The 21,679-nt window shown below is 43.9% G+C and overlaps 2 protein-coding genes across 2 annotated transcripts in view; one reads left to right on the forward strand and one right to left on the reverse strand.

The window, feature by feature from the left end:
* The window catches only part of T265_04995 (hypothetical protein), a gene marked incomplete at both ends in the record, with an annotated part of 17,691 nt that extends 2,647 nt beyond the window's left edge, over positions 1 to 15,044 (reverse strand). The window contains 3 exons of the mRNA XM_009169885.1: positions 2,932 to 2,985; positions 4,206 to 4,290; positions 15,009 to 15,044. Of these exons, the coding sequence (XP_009168149.1) occupies positions 2,932 to 2,985; positions 4,206 to 4,290; positions 15,009 to 15,044 (175 nt within the window). The remainder of the gene's footprint in view (positions 1 to 2,931; positions 2,986 to 4,205; positions 4,291 to 15,008) is intronic.
* T265_04997 (hypothetical protein) lies at positions 482 to 18,064 on the forward strand (the record flags this gene model as incomplete). The annotated part of the gene is made up of 7 exons (XM_009169887.1): positions 482 to 596; positions 2,619 to 2,844; positions 4,913 to 5,008; positions 10,741 to 10,875; positions 12,121 to 12,330; positions 15,985 to 16,123; positions 17,720 to 18,064. 7 exons carry the CDS (start codon positions 541 to 543, stop codon positions 17,830 to 17,832), a joined length of 975 nt encoding a protein of 324 aa, XP_009168151.1.
* Between the last annotated feature and the right edge of the window lie 3,615 nt (positions 18,065 to 21,679).

A 21,679-nucleotide genomic window follows, 5' to 3' on the forward strand; every position in this document is an offset into this window, starting at 1 on the left:
TACGAGACGAGTGGCATTCACCCGTTGTTATGGATATCTGTTCTCACTGACACTAACACCAATACTTCCGTCAACCCAGAGGAGCATTTATTTTGAAACAGAACAAAAATGAAGTGTGTAAAATCCCTTGCTAGCTATAATCACCAGCAACATTAGTGTGAGTCCGTTGTTTAGCTGTCAATTTGTTCGAAAAAATTTTTCTGTTAAAGAGAATGGCGAAAAGGGAATTTAAAAGGGGCTTACTCTTGGCCTTGCGCAAGCATCCAGGATGGTGAAGTCTCCAAACGCGCACTCAAAATATCTGGATGAAAATTAGCGGCCACCCGATACGTTAAAGAAGTTAATTTAGGCACGTGACTGACGTCGACTCGCAGCTATATGCGCTAATCTAACGCAGGGCATATCAGACGGGCATTTTTGTCAGTTCGTTTGTATATATTCTGTTTTTTGTTTTATGTGTGGTAGCCATCTAGTCGATGTACCGGGCAGTTTACATATATTTCGTTAAGATTATCTACAGCTTATTCCTTCTTCAGTGCCATGTCTTTGTATCGAAACGTTGTCTGGTTTACCAAGGGGATACGTGAATACACCAAGTGAGTGTGGTTTTGAAACGGTCCCAACAGTTACCTATGACTCAGTGGACTACCACAACTTCCACATTAGGGACCATAGTAACCGCTAGTTATGGGTTCAGTTGATTTTGAGCTGTTATTAGTGTGCAGTTGTACTTTGATTCATCATCGTTATTGCCATCAGCCATTAAATTTGGTCTGTTTACCGAGCTGGTTATTTTGATTGCGAACGCTTTACCGTCACCAGAGCTGACGTCTTTAGTTCATCGTTGTGTACTGGAACGATGTGGCACATAATTAGATATGTGCTGAGGAGCGGTCTGCCTGTGTTCATATACTTGGAACTGTTTTTCAATCCAGTTTGCCTAGTTCAATAGGCAATTCCATTTGTTGGATCCGTACGCGTGTGCTCTGATTGGTCGACGCCTACATGGCCTCTAATTCTGACCTGTCCATCGGTCAATGCTCTGCCAATCAGCTGACGTAATAGTGTGTGATTTGCTGGTTCTTGGTATCTTGGTTCAACCATCGGCTCCATGTAGTTGAGTCACATGCATGCATTGATATGTAACTTGGGTCCAGAGTCTGATGTGCCAGTCATCTAATTTCTCGTGGGTGCAATTCTTCTATAGATTTTCTTGCTTGTTTTCTTATTCCTGTATGTCAAGATACTCAAAGTTTTCCTGAGGGAAATTGTGGCCTCGATCTTTGTATGGAGCTCAAGGATACCAAATCATTTCTTCTGACAACCTTTTCATACTTTGACATTTGCGTAGGTAGATTTTCCTGGCTTGTGCAGCATAGAATTTGTTACGTTTGGAACAATTGACTTGATACACTACATCGTACTCGTGCTTTTGTTAGTCTTACCTATCAGTGTCAGAAACACATGGGTTCTTCTTTGATGTAAGGATCTTGCTACGAGGTGGAATATGTTCTTGATGTCGGATAGGACTGCGTTTGGTTTTTTGTTCTGGATGTTGTCGCTGGTGCTGTTTCCCCCGGTGAAATCTCTCGGATACCTGTTGTTTTTTTGGATACTTGGAATCGATGGTTCCAGTTTCAATGTGTCACTTCTCTCTTTACTGGTACTACTGTTAAACTGATTTCAAAAGGGAACAAACAAGATGGATGCAAACAAGAATACAGCGCGGTAAATCTATTCACAAGTGTATCCACCATGACCACTTCTATTTTGAACAAATTGAGACAGAGTGAAGTAACATAATTTGATTGTTGGAAGAAAGGCAATCGCACAGCGAAATAGCTAATCAGGATTGAATATCAGTCGCAGGTATATAAACACATGCACACCAGTACTCAACTCATACCAACTAGTGCCCCGCACAGCTTTACTTTCACGACTGGCGCGCTGATGATTTGATGAGGCGCCCTGCTCAGCAACCAGAAAAACGTCCACCTATACCGTGTTCTCTTGGAAAGCAAAATATCGGTTGTTTTGGCAGTGTAATCGTGTGAATCAAACCTTTTCAGTGGCTTTGATTACCATGAGAAAGTGTTGTTTACTCGGGAGTGTTTTCCTGACCTTAGCATGAAGTACCGGTATCCAAGCAAATAGTGTTAGCAGAGATAGTTTTGAGTTCACCAGATCTTTTTCGCGTTGTAAAGCCTCCCGGTTATGATCAGACTAATGAAACTTGTATAATGCCTATTTTAACCCAACATGTATGGCTCTTGTTCAAACTGGCTGAAGAAAAATATCCTTCTGGTCAGCGAGCGTTTTCGCTGGCGTTGGCAACTGCAGGTTTTTTTCTGTTGCACGGGATATCGAGTTCAAGCTACCTCATAGTTCGCTTCTACAGCATTCTAAGGACTTCTTGTGTAGGTGAAATCGGGTTCTCCAGAACACCGGTTGTGGTCACTGTGGAAAATGCTAGAAGGTGCAGAAAGGCCAACACCATTTATCGAAAAGTCGAATCGTTCTTCTTCTTAAGCTCCGGCTTTATAATCCCCAGCATTTCTCAGTGAAGATCAATAGCCCATGGCGCCTGAACTCCCATACTTTTATCCATCTTTGTTCAGGAGTGGCTTCGAATCAGCTTCAGCGCGTTTTGACCCCAAAGAACTTGAAGGAGTCCGCCTAGATAATCGACGAGTAATGGTTACTGGAGCCAATTCTGGAATCGGCTTGGCGTGTTGTAAAGAGTTAATCAAACGTGGAGCCGAGATACACATGGTGTGTTTGAACATGGAACGAGGTCAAGCTGCTCGTGATGCTATTATTGAAGCGGCGGGAAATCCAAATGCGGTGAGCGTCAACTCGACAATGTTGTCAACCAGCACGGTTTTCATGTGATATATTTAAATAGTTGGCTGAGTCCTGAACGAAACCTACCTGGCCAATCTTTAATTGCATTAAGGTTCTCATCCTTCACATGTACTGGCTGCACTGCAAATAGTAATAAAAAGTCGTATTTAGTGACGTATCCCGTGCTGCTTATTTATTGATCATCCTCTATTGCAGGTGGACGTTGTTGCTAGCGAGAACACCAGTCTTAAGCCTGTCTAGGTTTTGAGTTACCTTGAACCATGAACGGTAGATACCCTTTCAATGCTATGCCATCGCCAGGGAGTGCTTTCACTTTATTCAGTCACGAAAGCGTTGAGTTATTGACGTGCATAATAGCAATACTGTTGATTGCACAAGGTGTTTGGATGTGATGAATGAAAATTTTTTGTCTTCACTGCGTATTATGTAACCCAGCTAAATCCCGTGGACTGGTCCCCATGTTCAAACATTTCATGCTTCTTTTTTTCGTTTGAGGCTAATAATTATAGATAAGTCTTACGGAAATTAGGACTGTGTTCCTGTCCGTCTAGGTGGCTCACAGAAGATGATTTATTCTAATTGATTGTACCTTACGTTGTATGCTTTTCACGGATTCGGATTTATTGGTGTCGCACCAAGACCAATCAATTGTAGCGGTGGTTGTCATCAGGCATCTGCGGTTCGGCTTATTGATATGCTGAAAAACGGACTTGCAAGCAAGCTACACTTCGTACGTCCGTGTTAGGCTTTCAACGAGATTACTTACAGTAGTACAGATCAAATGGATTGCTGACTAACGCTAGCTGCGTGTTACCGACAAGTGGCCAAGCCACTGGACCATCCTTTGCGCACTCTAGGTTTTGCCTGTTTAGTCGTCTAAGCCTGACGAGGTAGTTTTTGGTCATTATTTGAATAGGTTGATGGTTTTAGGACCTGAAAAGAGTGAACAACTTCATGGATTTGTACGATAATCTGATTGCATTTCACTGCAACTCCTGTGGAACAGTAGAAAATAGCACAAAAAGGATTGACGTTCAGTGAACACGTCTCCAGAGAGCGCTAACGAAGCGAACTTTTGTCTGCGTCTCTACGGTTCCGGTTCCCACTGCGAGATGATGACTACCTCTGCGGATCGAAGTAGCCATCCGTTAGATGGGTGAAATATGATCTCGAATGCATTACTCTTGTTCGTAATGTTTGATCGATCGACGAGGCTGGTTGTGATCGTTTGGATGACCTTTGATTAAAGCTGGAAGCGGACAGATGCGATTGGTTTATATTTTGTATACCTTGTCTGAAGTCGCCTTTCACTTTTTCCCAGTAGGTGACCGAGCACTCACCGTACCTGAAACGATAGATAACCAGAGGTATGGCAGATGGAGGTGGGAGCACTTCGACTGACGTGCCGGAGTGTGCTGGCAACTCCTGAGAAAGACTAATGTCGCAGCATAGTAAGTGCGTCTTACTGTAGACGTGAGATGACCATTTAATAACTCACTAGCATCCTGCCATTGCCGAAACACATCAAACTGTTGGGTTGAGGGGACAACATCCAGTGTAGAATGTTTGGTAATGTGATTGTATCTACCTAGTCTGGAGTCAATACGCACAGCACAAGCGAACCCAGAAGTGGATCATGACACACTGTGTATGAGGTTCCAGAGACTAAATTTAATGTATGTCGCACATCAGGCCACTTTGGAGAGAGATTCTCATGCTGCCCTGTTCTGTGTGTCTCTTTAGGTCCGACGAAGTGCAGCATGAAGGGACTTCGACTTCATTAGGCTAAAAGGTAAAGCAAGGGAATCGCCCATCTGTTGAACTTTTACCTTCATTTCTTGTATGACCCTTGGGATGTGGGTTACACTAACTATCCTGGGGTGTGATCAGGGCGTTTTCTAATCAGAACTCGATACTCATGGTTGTTTCTTGTCTCATTAAAAACCAGCCCATTTTCTACGTAATTCAAGATTCGAACTTTTTCATGTTTCGCTTTTACCATCGTAATCCATTGTGATTTTGACGTACGGATCCTCGTTCTTTTCAGACAGTCCATTTACACCAGCTGAATCTGGCCAAAGCAAAGAGTGTCTTTGAGTTCGCTAGACAGTTTTCCACAACTCATGACCGCTTGGATGTTCTTGTGAGTATGCATCCTTACTCCAGTACCATTTCTACTTCACAGCCTTCTTCACAATAGAGGGTCCCCATTTTGCGTTTTTCTGGCCAGCAATCCCAGCTCAGCAGTGTTTGCTGTTCTCGTGAGCGACACAGCTATTGGGATGGTGTCTCGTGGCTCTAATCACACGTACGACCTAGTGTAAATCGCCGCATAGGGTAGGATATCATGAGCGTATAGTAAACACGAAATACCTATGGATTCTATTAGAGTAGCAGGCGCCAATAAAGAGCTCGGCCAGTTGACTCCGAATTAATTTTCCGTCTGCAATGGATTGCTTTGGCTCCTTTTGAACCAACCAGTATATTTGGATGCCCTGTTACCATCGAGTAATGAGGCTGGCCGCCATTCCCACGATCCTCGTACACGATGCTGGACTTCATTAACCTGAGAGTTTGACTCTAGTAACTCCAAGTCAGTTTTATCAGTACGGCAATCAAGTCACTTGTGTATCGTTTTCATACCAATGGTTTGACAGCACTCATCTTGGTGTATCAGCTGATCCGTGCTAATTTTGTTTTACGCAGTGTTGCCACAATCCGTCGAAATTTCACTTACGATTTTGGCTAACTAATACAGAAAACGCTTAAGCGTTCCCTTTCCCTGTTTCTGCGTATGTTTCAAATCGCCCATGGTAATAACCGACACGTACTCGTGACCACTATAAAGAACGCGACAAATAGACTCTATTCATCGTGATCGTTAGTTTTCGTCTACTGACATCTGGCGAGACCCATCCTTTTCATTACAAACTTACTAGTTACTACTTTTGTTGGCCCGTCAACTATTTTTTGACAATAGACTGACCAGTTCCAGTTCTTCATGATTGGCGGATTTAGAAAAATACCTTTCACCCGGTCCATTCAAGCGTACACACTAACTGAAGAAGAACGGAATGGTCAGAAAAAATCAGGCGAAGTCATAGAAAGTTGCGTTATGAGAGACAGCTTTCATGTGTTTGACCGGAGAGTTCATCCGTAAAGGATGACTTGAAGGTCCACAGTTGAGCGACATGAGGAACTAGTATTTTCCATATTCAGATGTTCTTGCCTATACACGTTCACCGGCTGGTGTTATTTATTTCAGATTGTAATGAGTGACAAATTATGCCGAAAGATTGGGTCGAAAAGGTTTTATATAGGCCTCCATATGTCCTTTAGTTTGAGTACCCATCTAGGAATTAAAGTTGTCTCAGCAGAAACTAGTGAAGGCCGAATGCATTATTCTGAAACAGTAGGCGAGCAGTATGAAGTAACTGTCAAAACAAAGGTAAGCATAAAAATCTGGGTACCACTATTATCGTCAGCTGTGAACCATGTACGAGTAATGCGGTGGTTTCATTCGCCACATTCTTATTCAGAGATGTTACGAAAAACGGAAGTGTTTAGCTCCCCATTGGAGACAGTAATTGGTATTGTTGGATAGCGAATTCAAAGGTAGTGGTAGGCATGTACTGTTGGCGAGGAAGTCGATGGAGGAATATACAGTGAAAGCGATTTGTCTTGTACATTCATGTCATTGGATCATGTCTCTCAGTGCCTCGGCCCCTCATCTAAGGAGAGCACTTCCAAGCGCCACTGAGTTTTCTGGCTATGAGTTCCATGCTTCGCTGTCATATCATGACGCGAGCTCTCTCTGCCGTGTTTTTGCGGAAGCCATTATCTTCACTTCATCGGTCATGTGTGAATTCATTCCTTCGGTATTATAGAACCAATATTCCGACCAGACTTGGCCAGTGCCACGGGTACATCGATGATCAAATACTGAAAGCTTTCGACCCACACAGCAGCATGAAAAAACTACAGCATTGTAAACCAGATGATTGGTGACAGGATTGATGAGGCGTCTACGCCACAGGGGTTGACAAAAACCACTCTACCGTCCAACGTGGCCCCTTCGCAAGTGTCCATTCCGGGTTTGACCCAAGTACCTTGTACTTTGTAGCTCTGAGAGGAATACCAAGTAGTACATTTGAGCTCAACGGCAAACGGCAGCGAAATAGCTCCCTTGGGCGCTTCACTTTCGTTCCAAGAGTTTTTCATGTCTCCTGGCCAATCCGGACGCACTTCTTCCGATTGGTGAACTAATTGGTAGAGAAACAGAAGCCTTCTGATATCTATTTCGGTAGAATCCAATTGGGCAGAACTTCACGTTCCACTCAATCGAATTCACTGCTGGAGTCCATGGAACAGACCTGGGAGCAACTCGTTCTGCACCGGAATCATTTGACACAGATAACCTGCGGCGTTCGTAATTGATCTTCGCGCAGTGCATGCAAATTGGTATCCTACTCAGGGGTTTTCTTTTGCCAAGGGAGACCTCAAGTATTTCACGTAACACTGAAGCACATGAATGGGGACGAAACTTCGATGATTCACTTGGTGAATAGGCTTTAGGTCGGAAACTATTCTGGGTATTCTCCATCCATATCTGCTTTTGTACGGCGCAGATGAACAGCTGGGAAGGTGGAGCACAAAACTCTGGTGTACGGCTAAGTAAAATTCATAGTTGTATTGTGGAATCCACCGGCATTCGATCCTTACATGAGTTGGTCGGGGAAGTTCGTGTCATATTGATGAACTGAAGCTATACAGAACAAGCGTTCAGGTTTTATAGACGTAACACATTACTCCTAAGGTCGGTGAAACTCCTTGATAGCCCACGACCGGTGTTGCCCTTCTTGAGGCTCATCTGGTAGGCGCGACGAACACACTCGCGTGCACACCAGTTTGGTTTTGACGAGAGAATCACCTCAGTCCTAGGTGTATTTCTCGTCTCTGCTGTTTTTCCGAGATTTAGGGAGATTCAGGTGGGTCTCCTGTAAAAAACGAATTTGTGTGCGAATGAATGTATGTGTCGAATAGCTGAACCTCCTCCATTGTTCTTCCACTTACTATAATGGCACGGAACTTACACAGAGTGCATACACGCATATGTAGCTGCGCAGCATCCTCGCTGTCCACACTCAGTCCTATTAATTTCATCAAGTTGACCTCGCACTCTTTTTCATTTCTGTGACGACAGTCACTTTGAATTGTTCACGCATCCGCTATGACCCGATATTGATGCCAAATACCCATGTGTGTATACAAGTTCGCGAGGTTTATAAATAGGGAGAATCTATCAAAGGCCCTATTGAATTCATCGAAAATCACATCTACATCGTCTCCAGAGTCTTCTAACTCGACCCATCAGGCCATGAACAGGCTTACGATATCTCGAATATCGCACCAACCGAAACGTGCAGTGGCCGGGTGCAGCAAACTCAGTCAAGGATTAACAGCATAAACGAAATTCAGCTAGGATTCAGGTAATTCACCCGTGAAAACCAATTTGTTATGCACATGAGTGGACTTTTCTGATTATGTGCAATTTAGGTTCAGGTAGAACCTAAGGCTGGTGGAAATTTTGTGACTGCGCCTACCTGATGAGCCTCAAGAAGGGCGAAATCGGTCGTGGGCTGTCGAAGAGTTTTGGCAACCATATGAGTGATGTGTTACCTCTATTCAATGTATTGCGGTATCTGCAACATCGTACCAACTGAAACATGAGACTGCCTGGTGCAGCACATTCAGCTGAAGAGTGTATTTGGCGAAACATCCATATCGTTTTTCGCCCACTCGTTTAGGTGGCCATTCAGGGCATTTCGGTTTAGAGTATTTTTGTTTTGACTGACGAACAATGGTAAAGATCGAGAAATACGCTTATTTGAGCAACTAAATCTAGTTCGTGAATTTCATGCAATTTTGGTTTAAGTAGAACATAAGGTTGACGGAAACTCGGGGACTGCGCCCACCTGATGAGTCCCAAGAAGAGCGAAATCGGTCATGGGCTATCGAAGAGTTTTCAGCAACCTTGTGAGTAGTTTCTTTTATGAAAATCGTAAAGGTCGTTTCATGAATGGCATAACAACTTTTCGTAATAACATGATGTTTTCAAATAGCTTTGTAGTTGAGTAACTACTATTTGGTAGATCTGGAATCAGTGACCGAAAGATACAGAGGATCACATCGTCATGAGCTCCTGTCTTTATTTGAGAGTAGGTTTTGCGTTGCTCATTTGAATTTGAATGAGCACTCATAAATAAGACCGTCTACAAAAAAGATTCTTTTGACAAATGAATCCATAAACAATACCAAGGATTGGAATTTTTTAAGTTTCGAGTTATTGTGCGGTAATTCATCCAATGATCCTTCATCGCCTTCAATCCGTATTGAAAATAAAGTTCTAGAGGATGAGACTATGTATGCAATTTTGGCTAAATTATTGGTTACGGCAAATAAATCCACTCAATCCGAGCGCACTGATGCGGCGCTCACGACTTCAACCAGTTCACGTGACAACATCTACCAAACTTGGAGTTTGTGTTGCGATGGTTCCCCATGTGGAGCAAGTCAGTCGTTTCTGAAATCACAGGTGTCTCCTTCATGATGTTTTGGGACTTCATCTAGTTGGATTGCCCTCGAAATTCCCGCCTTCATGGGATTGTCTCCGGCCATTCGCTTGTTTGAGGGGGTCGCATGAACCTGACAGACGTACATTTCCGCGATTTTGGGCTACTTGGCTTGCAATAAGTAGTGTATTGGCCACCAGGCAGAGATGCCCGCAAACTAATGCCTACCGTATGGTGAGCGGTGACACTAACATTTTCATATCCCTATATGTGATTATCATTGTCCCTATCATCCCTACATCTTAACATTGGATCCGCTGGATACCAAAATGCGCTGACACAATCGACCCGGCCACGGGTCTGCACCAGAAGTAACATGAACGGTGGAGTGATTATAGAATTCTGTCCTGAATTCCCAGTCTCGGCATCTATTGATGACTCGACTGCTCACATTCAGTTATTATCATAGCATTGACGTTGGTTTCATTTTTGCTTATAACTAGCGTTTTTATTTCGAGATATAACTTGAGTAATGTTCCCTAGATATTTCCTTTTTGTGCCTTTCCTTTCCTTCGCGCTATCATGCGATTTTTTTTCAGTCAGCACGACGGTAGTGATCTTTGTTAAACCAATGGAACATGTTTCCAAGGCTCGTTCTAAGGAAGAACGAATTACTTTATACACATAATCAGTGGTTCCATTTTCATCCACCTCTCCGGTGGATACTGGAGCAAAAGTACTCGCGGGTGTATCAACATTGTGAATGACTGACTACGGTCGAAATGCTTTTCGAAACAGATGAACCTGGCTTTCGCGGTATGATTAATGGCTTGATGATTGATACCGCGCTTAGTATATCTGCTATTTGGAATGTGTGGAACCATTGTTAGGGCGACATCAGCCTATTGTGTCAGTGTGTTGCTAGAACCTCAGGTGAACTGACAAGTGACATAGAGGTATGTTTTCCCCTCTTCAGCTTAGTGTGAACTGGGCAGTAACACGAATCTGGACGGTTGTATGTTTTCCTCTACTCTTATTCAACATATGATCATTTTTTAATAACGACGTCGTGAAAATTCTGTTCAGCGCACACAGGTAAATCATCCCACCTAACTATTTTCCCGGGAGGTCCTTTCAAGATCGACTTTTTCGTGAGACATTCTTTTGAAGGGTACTGATGCTTCGGGAGTGTACAATAGTCTCTCCACTTTGCTTTGCCAAAATGTCCGTGAAAATAGAATACTTTCACAAAAAATTTCCGCGGCGAATCTTTTACTAGTTTTTTCTCCGAATTATTTTTTAGATCAATAACGCCGGTTGTATGGCCAACGAGTTATCCGTGGATGCGAATAATCTTGAAGTCAATTTTGCCACGAATACTCTTGCTACTTACATACTGACGGAGACTTTGTTGCCGATTCTGAAGAAATCCACTGATGTAATATGGTCTGGGCTGTTTGACTGTTGTGTGTCAAACTTTCTTCGTTTTGGAGTGATTGAACCCAGTTCCTGATTAGCAACTTTCACCTCAGCTATGTTCCAAATAATGATTATTCCGATCTGTTTTTATCTTGGAATTCCTCTAACGCATTGGCTGCTTGATATACACAGCAATCTAACAATGGCTGGCTCTGAAACACTTCCAGTTCTGCCACAAAGAAATATGACCTGCAGACAGTAGGATCAATGTTCAAGACCGAGGGACAGATTTATGGTGTTGATACCTAACCCCAGAAGCTGTCATTCGTCCCGTGTGTAGTATCCTTATTCAGGTTCACCCTTAGTCGTAGAGTAGGAAGACTAACACAGTCAGTGTATTGTTCTCGGGCGGCTGAGTGACAAATACGTATGTGACTGAATTCGTGATGTCTACCCAACAATGGTTTAATTGTAAATATAAATGAAATAAAATCGTTCAGCTGCAGCACCCTTCCGGTGCCTAACTGCGATGCCACCCGAAGGAAGGATACTGTCAGGTTGACCAAACTTAGACAGGGGAAGTCGAGTAACAGAGGTCGGGTTCGAACCACGGACCCTCAGGTCGGTAAATTCGCGCTCTAACCATTTGAGCCATCTCGCCCCCATAGTTTAATTGTGTATGATTCTTGTTTGTCTGCCATCAGACTTCACCTTCCTAACAAATTCTTATACATATTGGGTGCGTGCCAGCCAGTGAGGAGTTATTTAAATTCGAGTAACTTTTATGTGTGTTGCTTTTGAGCTGAACGAGGCCGTGAGATTCTCGCATGCCATTTTGAGAAGAGGGAAGCTATATACTCCATGTGTGGAGAACGAACGTACTCCAGTGTTTCATATGCGGTTTTACCCACATCGTTTTTGGACTACGCATGAGTGCGTCGACTTCTTTGTCCAATGAACGATTGACTTCACAGACGGTGTTACTAGAGCTGAAAAACCTGCCCAATAAGTTCGTGTGGCTATCGCATTGATGTTCCTGTCTGATTTACATGCTTTGAAGGTCGCAGATGACACAGAACTTAACCAAGTGACTGGATTAAGTTTTCGTTTGTTCCATCATCATCATCGGTTGTGAAACTCACTCAGCGGGACTAAATCGACTTTTGAAGTAAATCCCTTTTGACATCACATTGGGGATCCTCCTTAATCGTTTCTGCTTTTCTTCTGTACTGCCAATACTTGCATTTCTCTCTGTTTTATCCAGCCTCGTGTGATTGTGGTCAGTTCTGGCGGGATGCTCGTTCAGAAACTTGATCATGCTGATCCAATGCTCGTGAATCAGAGAAACAGTTTTGATGGCACCATGGTCTATGCGCAGAACAAGCGGCAGCAGGTTGTCATGACCGAAATATGGGCTGAATCCCATCCTGATATTCAGTTTGCTTCAATGCATCCGGGTTGGGCCGATACTCCGGTACGTTGTTATCTGTATGGCTGTAGCCCGAATGGAAACAGATAGTTTTTCTTTCAACAGCCTTTATTCCATTATTGGGGGTCTCCTTATGTTTCTGCCCTTCTATAGACTCCGTGTTCCCTCTGGGTGAGACCACCTCTCGGAAGGAACCACTTAGTCTACCTGTTGCAGCTTCTGCAGATTTTAGAATCCTGGAAAGGCCATCTCTCGGCTCGGGTCACCGTCCCCACCAACAAAAACCAAAAGTGCATTGATTGCACTCATCTGACGTACAGATAAACGCATTTTTTCTTGAATTTTTCCGTTGTAAGTTCTGAAGACTGTTCACCAAGAGTATGAATCGAACACTTGTATTGGGTTCATTTTTCCTGCGATGTGGTAGTTAAATACAAACAACCCTTGTCCGTACCGAATGAGTTGATCCTTCCAATCTCACTTTGGAGTACTAGTTATCTCGTCGCGCCTGATCCTTTTCAGTTCAGAGGAATCAATGCTGTTCGAGAGCTGTGGGTGCTCAAAAACGGATTTGTAGCATACCAATAGGAGATGCTGTGCACACTGTCACTTCAGTGATCCATTTATTTAGCGATGGGAGTTTTTTCATCGGAGACCCCTTGTGACTGCTCAATAACACATATACTCCATAAAATATTGCTAAATAGGTCCGGTACGTAGATACCCATAGTGTTCTGGTTGCATGTGCTACAATATAAATATTGGTTTCAAAACGCACGAAGCTGTGCAACCTTGACCACTTTGGTATACTCTGAAATATGTGGACTTCAAGGTCTGGAAGTTCCTAATCGGAAAACTTCCGGTATTTGGCTAGACGCCAACTCTGTTGACTACGTCAGAACAATCGACTTCTCTTGAATAGTCATCGTTTATCATGGAGGATCTTGTTAGGGTTCCCGATCCGGAACTTTGATTCGCGCCTAGGTTTTGCTATCCCGATTATGACAAGGAAGAATCGGGTTCGAATACCTACGGTACCATGAGCACGATTACAGAACAAACTTCGGTTGCCCACGATGTTGGCGTCAACAAGTGCGCAGGTCTGTCGCCAACCAGCACGGTGCTATGTGAAGGTCCGCAAACCAGACAGTGGCAAGCGGAATGTTGGCCTGGTAGTTTGGGTTGCGGTCGACCCTTCCGAGGCCAGTCTCGTCACTCTGATTGGCGGTGCGATCACACGGAACTCACGACAGAACAGGTCAGGGCAGTCTCAGCAGATAGAACACGAACACGCGCGGGTCAGTATGCCAATGTCCGACGGGCGGCCTCTGTCGCAAATGAATGGGGAATTATTATCATGTTAAGTTGGATTCAATGGGTCTGGTAATAACCAATATAGGATGTTGAGAGTAGGGATGTGATCGGATCCGAAAAGGCTCAAACGCATTGAACCGTACACCACCATGATGAATCCTCATAGGTTAGAAGTGCCTTGCGTGTCTGAGCCTCCCGGCATTCTTCACAGCATAGACACGAACAAGCATTAATTTGCAACACTTGTCAGGCGCTCTTCGATGTTTGTTTGTGTTTACCTAGCAGAATCCCCACAAGGATTCGAGAGCAAGTTATACTAGTAATTGACGAAGGAATTCGGATGTGAGAGGAAACTACAATCGTTGGCGTACTGATAAAACGAGTTTAGCATATAATGCTTTCCCCCTATTCATTGCAGGCTTACGCAGGATAATCGCACTGTCTTGACGAGAGTAATTTGGGTACAGACAAACCACGGTAATGAAGCGAGTTTTTTCAATCACTTTCAGCCTCATTTCGGGGGAATATTCAATCCCCTTTTCAACGGAATATTGTGTGCATGCTGTTCACTTTCGAGATATACCTTCCTTAGCGGGGTCCTGACGATTACGACTGTGCGCACTGCGGAGCTGTTTCCAATGTTTTTTCCACTTGCCTAGGGTTTGTAATTACTACCGTGTAATTATCGTCACACTTATTCCTCTTCAGTTCTCTCATAAAATTTATGCAACATCAATGGAAAATTTCTAGACTATTCACGAACGGTTAAATTCTAAAGTCATCCTGGTTGCGAATCTCTCACTTAATCGGGTCTGTCGGTGAGTGCGATAGCGAATCATTCTTATCCAAATTTGGGTCCATTCAACTCATCTGTATATCATCCAGGATATTTTTGGAAGCTCTTAACATTTATCAAGGCGGATTATATCCAGTTGGAGGTGATATGGTCTGGGAGAAGTTTCCAGCACACTGCTGTGCTGACGTTTCTCGATGGCGGGATGAAAAAGCTTTAACAACCTAAATAATCATAACCGCGGAAACAACCCTTTTCTAGGAGTATACTCATTTTCACACAAATTCAGTTTCGACAGGAGACCCAACTGAATTCCAGCTGAGTCCATCGTTGATGATATCCTTTAACCAAATGTGCTGCATATGTTTCAGTTTGTACGATAATCGAGATATTGCAGTATATTTTCTCCAATGAAGCCTGATTGGTGTGCAACTAAGCCTGGTTCGTGAATTTCGTGCAATTTGGGTTCAACTAGAACATAAGGTTGGTGCAAACTCGGGGACTGCACCTACCTGATGAGTCAGCCCCAAGCGGCGTAAAACCATTTGTGGGCTGTTGAAGAATTTTCAGTAACCTTGTGAGTGGTTTTCTTCAGTTGAGCCGTTTTCCAACTTACGTTCTCCACTACTGCTTGTCCATCCCTCTCAGACATGTAGCTGTGAAGCAGGAGTTTTCAATCACCTTCGGACGATGCGTTTCTAGTCAAGGGTGCCCACATCGTTTCCCTTCTATTTTATACGTTACAATATTAAGCAGGCTGCTTTTATGTGTAGCTTTATCACTTACCAACGCAGCGGCGGTCCCGTATTTGGTCTCGTTGTTCCATTCCACACCCCAATTTTACTCACCCGTGGTGGCTGTAGCCATCTTACTTCTCAGGCTATCTCACCGTGGCCCGGTTATGGAGGACTGTCATGACACTTTTAAGCTGTGAATTTCTTGGTTTTGGTGGTCGTGGCCAGTGAGCAAACAGTTCAGTGCGGAGGGGTTGCGACCGGGGTTTGAACCTCTTCTCGAACCTGACCAGCGTGTCTGACCGGGCGGCCTTTCCTTATTTTTACCTGACCCTTGGGTTTAATAACAGTCCGTTCTTCTACTGTTCGAATTTTTGTCACATTCAAGCTGTTAGATACACGTGTGAGTGTCCGGTTGACTGCTAATGGCCTTTCCATTGAGCCGCATTTTTGAATACTGTCGCTGCCGATCCCTTGTATTCCCAGGCTATCCCAATGCTGAGCACGTCGCCCATCATATTTTGCTTTCGAACAGCTACCGTATCATCACCGATTCCCCCATTTGATGGGAGAACATGCTACGCGTTATAGACATAGAGACGCGTGAACTCAGGTTTACTGATATTTAGCCTCACCCCTGTATGATAAGGAAGACACCGGACCCTATACTGACGGCTTTTATAGGCCCGTGTCTCAAAATGTGAGATATATCTAATCTATTCTATCGTAGATGGGCTCCGTTTTTTTTAAATTTAACATCAGCGGTATGTTAGGTCATTTTTTCGAGACTCTTCGTAGCGGATCGTGATTGTTTTATATACATATAACAGCAGATAATTGACTCCCTTTTCCATACAGGCGGTTGCCAACAGTATGCCCGATTTTCACCACAGAATGCATGGACGTCTGCGCACTCCGGAGCAGGGTGCTGACACGGTTGTATGGCTTGCATTAACCCCAAATCTTCGAAAATATCCAAATGGATCCTTCTTCCAAGGTGCGGAGTTCGTTTCTATTTTTTATGAGCTTCAGATGCACACGCGTACCGCACTTGTTAGCAACAGGTGACCGTGTGGTTCCTAGTCTTGTCAGACTATAACCGATCGTATTCATTGTCTGTTTTTCGTTCTATATTGTCCTTTTTATTCTGAAACTGATACGGTCGATTTGTTAATGTGCGAAACTTATCTCGTGAGGTCCAAGAAGTTGGTTGTATTTTGCCAAATGAAGTCTCTGGGGATTGTCGACCATTTTGAAAGTCATCATCATTGTCAGCTTTAATAACCACGTACTCGTTGTACAGTGGTTGTAGCTGCCGCAGTTTCGTTCACCCATGATTTGAGGAAGGGGTAGGTAGCTGCGCATTGCAGGCGGGAGATGATAAATTGGTGCATAAACCCAGCACTGTCAGTGGGCTGTCAAGTGGGGGTTGGAAAAGGAGCTATGAATTGAAGGCAATAGCTTGGATGCACGAGCGCCATTGATAGCGCGACTGGGCCATGTCTGACAATGTCTCTGACCATTGATGTGACCCGTCTCGGGGTCCCCATCCAGGAAGACGGCAATGACCAGCGCAGCTAAGTTTGCTGGTAATGGCTTTCATACTTCGCTGCCAAGTCATTGTTTGACCACCTCTGGCTCTCTTCCACCGTTCACGTGGTTGTGCGAAAAGAGCCCTTCGAGGAAGTCGGTCGACTGGCATACGCAACACGTGGCCAAGCCAGCGCAACCTATGCAGTATGGTCAGTTCATCTATCGAGGGTGAGTTATTTCTCCCGAATACCATTCGACGAACTTCAGCATTGCTGATCCGGTGTTCCCACCAGATTCGGGCAATGCTCCGAAGACATCGATGGTCAAACACTGAAAGTCTTTTGACGTCCTCGGCGCGCAGCGGCCAGGTTTCTGATCCATATAGTAATATGGAGCGCACGGAAACATTGTGAACTCGACCTTTGACAGAAAAGCTGATGTCACGCCTACATCACAAGGGACGTAGGTTCACAAAAGCTGCTCTGGCTTTCCCACTCCGGATGGAAATATCATCTTTCGCGAGACTACTGGGACTAATTACTGGGTGCTCCGCAATGATCAAGGGCGAAAGACGATCAAGACAAAATACCCTAACTATACACCAGCATCGGGTTACCTGAATGATCGGACAGCTGATCAAAAAGGGATTCAAGCTCAAGGTTAGATGGGATTTCTAAGGCAAAGGAGTATTTTGGACTTTCTGGACTGTATGGCGATGATAGATCGATGCTTTGCACCAGTTTTGATGCTTTGATGATTACCTAGGGTAAGCTGAACGGCCAGAATATCCGCGCCTCTCTAATTCACTGTTTGGTTTGCTGGAGTGAAGAAACTATTCGGTTCCTGAGTATCGGAATGACGAGCGGAAGCAATTCTGTGCTATGCGGAGGCCCTAAAGTTGGAAAGGATGAAATCCTGGATGTTAAATGCCTTAGGGTCTTCAGTTCAGCTCCTGAATTTTCTGATATTACAACCTCGACTACGAGACGATGCCTGTCTGATTCTCGCTCCCTAAGCAATAGGAAAATTCGTTACTTGTTCTTTTCCTACACTTTTACAGATCGCAAGGTGGTCCCGAAACATCTACCACTCGCTCGAACCCATTCATCACACAACGAAAAACTTCAGTTTATCGACAAGTTGGCCGAAATCGCCAAACCTTTCATGACTTAACCTTCATTTCGATCATACCTTTCTATCCAAACAATCAGTTTTCTCTGCTTTGACACTCTTGTTCCTTTCTAGTCCTTTGATACATTTTTTGAAAACATCATGGAACCTGCCTTTGTACTGCGTCGGCTTTTTCGACTTTTCCTCTTTTAGTATAATTTGTGTTATCCATATTGAATTCGCTTTTGTTTATTCGCACTGCACACTATGACCTTTGTTGTTGCTGAGTTGCTTGTAGAACGTGCTATGTACGGGCTATAAGTTTGAACTCTTAAACTTTCGACCACGAGCATCTAATCGGTATTGTGATTAGCTTGCACTTAAACAGGATATAGCACCATTCATCTTTCAATCACTGGATCCACGTTACGCGGTCACATTTATTGACTGGCTCCTCGAACGCCGACTTCTCAAACAGAAGTTTCACTCATCGGGTGAATTTTCTCCCTCTAAGCTACTTATAGATTGTTGGTAGTGTGAAGAGATTTGGGATGCGATGCTCATACACTGATTGAAGGATGAGCGGCGCTATATCCTAAGTGCGAGTTAATCATACTACCGATCAGTCGCTCGTGGCCGAACGGTTCGGAGTTCAAACTTTTAGCCATGAGGTTGCGAGTTCAAGACTCTCTGGAGTTTCGTGAGATACGCACTGCTGATGAAACAGCTGTACAATGCTTCTCGGTTTCTCTGCATAGATTGACTTCACTTACACGATGAAATCTACACCAACAAAAATCCCCTGTTCTCTTCATACTGCCAACAACTTCAACTGCTCTATAGCCAGCTATTAGGAAATCTATTCCCTCGGTCTTCTGTTTCAGATTTTGCTCAGTGGTTTATCGTGCTATGGTAACACCGGACGAACGTCCTCTATGATGAGTCTCACCGACTCATGCGTCCACGACAAAATTATCTGAGAAACGTACTGGAGTATTTGTATCCCGGGTGTGTTCATTGGTGGCTGACTAGGTGGTCAGCACGAGAAAAGTGACTATAGCTGGTAAAACGCAGCAAGTCAAGCAAACCTGAGAAAGTCATACCGCAACGCAAATTAATTTTGGGGTGAACGAATCAAACTGAACTACTAATAATAGAAACTGCCGTAACAGCCGATAAAGTCAAGGTAAGGCAGAACAACAGAAATCGGAAACCAGCCAGTCAGACCATAGACAAAAGGTACTCGAATAGGAGCTACGTAATTCCCCCCGCGTCGACTGCAAGGTATAGACAGCATGACGCCACAAAACTTGAAACTGACCCATTGGATTTCGAGAAGGGTGTGTTCCAGTTAGCTAATTACACTACTAACTATCAGCTAGTCTTTGACAGCTGTATAAACTTAAGCGGGCAAGAAGGGACTACCAACCAGGCCGCGCTGTGCCGATGTCACCTCGAAGGGTAACAAAACGTTTGCAACCTGAATACCGAGAACGGCGAACAGGTCAATCACCAATAATTATGCAGCCACCTTGTTTTCAAGGGCTCATTCTCATTATTTTTTTGCTACAGGAGCAACATCCTGTCAATACAAGTCATCAAGCCTCAGCGATACTGCTGTGACAAACGCATAGTTGGAAAAAGTTTTTTAAAAACTCCGAAATTGTCATCGTCATTAAAATCAACATACCAGGAAGTTTGTGCTTAACTGCCATAAAGCCATGAGAGAAGAAAGCTTTAGCAAAGGGTGACAAGAAGAGGAAGGAGAAGAAATATAATGCGAGAAGGTCCTATTGTAACGTTCGAGCGGTATCTTCGAGTGACGCGTAATACCAGAACCTCCGGGTAGGCAAAACAAAGTCGGAGCTGGGTTTCTATACGGTACTATTAGGGTAAGAGAAATTCACAATTTGTACATTTTTCGACAGTAGATACGCGTCCAAAACAAACAGTCCGCTTGGACTACAAAAGTGCAAAGCAAGGGAGCAAACAGGCACCAACGTGCGACAGTCACACGTGCAGTCAGATACAAATGGCCGGATGACCCCAAGGCCAAATGGGTGAAGTGGTAAGAACAAACAAACGTCAGTTCATATATACAAACTATACAACAAAAATGGGACGGGGATTACAAATGGGGACATAATAAACGTGGGGAATTTCATTGTCAAGATAACGGATGATACACGTATATTATGAAAGAAGAGGATGCGTACACATTTGGATAACGTTAAAATAAACACGTCCAAGCGGTAGATTGAGTAGAAGTGCCATTAACGGAATTGCGAACTTCATTCGACAAACTCAGCAACCAACGACAACCGAACCTTGGTTGACCTATGGTTTGTGTGGTAAGGTGGACGAGATTGATTTGGTCACTCAGCATGGCAGGTGAATAACGGCATGCTAGATCTGCTAAAGAGTTCACATTCGAGGCCAATGTGTTCTCATATTTAGTCGGCTAACAGTAGGCACAAATTCAAATCAACAGGAAGATCATTGTGCGCCCAAGGCAGGCAGCAGATGCCTGGTCCTAGCGTTTGAGCGGTCCAGAATTTCTACTATTCGTTACAGACAAATCCAAAGGAGTTCATACATAGGGAGGTAACATCACGTTGTCGCAAGTAGTGGCTAGACCACAGCCACCATGAAAATTAGTTGATTTGGATGTCCGCCTATCTCCGGAGGATACGTGAAATTGTTGGGTTCGGACTAGTTGCTTTATATCAAAAGATTCGGAATAACCTGTTGCCTTCTCATCAGGGCCGTCCATCTATGGAGTGCCTAATGGGACGCATGCCCGGTTTTTCTTCGACAGTCGGGATTGTTATACGCATATCTGTCCCCAAATTAAACGTATCTATTATTTCGCTGCATAGTCTAGTATTTGTGACTTCGTGGTTTGACAGCAACCGATTTATACGTATCCTCACTGGCAGAAAGCTAACAGATTACAAGTCCTTATGTAAAATTACTGCATCCCATTCACCTCAACCTGCTATCTGCTTATGCGCAAAAGAATCTACTTGGATTTTCTAACGACACCAAGGGTTGCCCATGTGTTGGATTGGGTTTTTTCAAAAAAAAAGAGCGCCTCCAAAGTTTATTGCGGCCACCAGTTTTTCAAAGCTCAACCTAGACTTGCCAGTGGACTTATTGCAAACATACGGTATCCTAAATATCGACAGCTCAAAAGTCTATAAGAAAGAGGCCTCCACTGGTCAACCACTCGGGAAATCAATAAATACTACATATTTACGCCTTGTCATTTCGTGAAATGCACCGATTGCCATTAGGTATTTGGATCCATGTGTACACCATTTCCGAAGATGATGGATGCCTTGTTTCTCCTGCTGTGTGCCTCTTACCGAGAATTTACACCGTCTATGGACTGTCAGTCTTCTCACTTTCCTATGTAGTGAAGTATTCTATCTGGATGGATATAGTCATTGAACCGAACATCACATTTTGGTTCCCTGTTATTGGTTCTCAGGCAGTCTGTTCTTCTGACTTGTTGCTTTCCATCGGAAATTTGTTTCGTCACTGCTTGATTTAATTCTATCAGTATATTTTTCCTCTTGTCCATGATCCCCACTCCATAGTTTGTTCCAGTGAGGATTCCTCTTGCCCAGCGTGCAGGATTCAGAATTGCAATCTGAGCCTCTTGATTTGTCATAGATTTTTGTTTCGCTCCAAAGGTATTTCAGAACATTTGTTAGGAATTCTCTTCATCTACTGTAGGGATGGATCGGCCGTGTGTTTTCAAATCTTTCTAGAAGTGTTTTGTTCTCCTGAAGGCAACACTTTGGTGAACACCAACGCTAAACTGACCTACACTGGCTGACTCGTCACGTGTCCAATACACTTCCAATCGATACAGGCTCATAACCTTTCAAATACTGTGCACAAC

The sequence above is a fragment of the Opisthorchis viverrini genome, assembly GCF_000715545.1.
Source record: "Opisthorchis viverrini unplaced genomic scaffold opera_v5_88, whole genome shotgun sequence".
NCBI lineage: Eukaryota > Metazoa > Platyhelminthes > Trematoda > Opisthorchiida > Opisthorchiidae > Opisthorchis > Opisthorchis viverrini.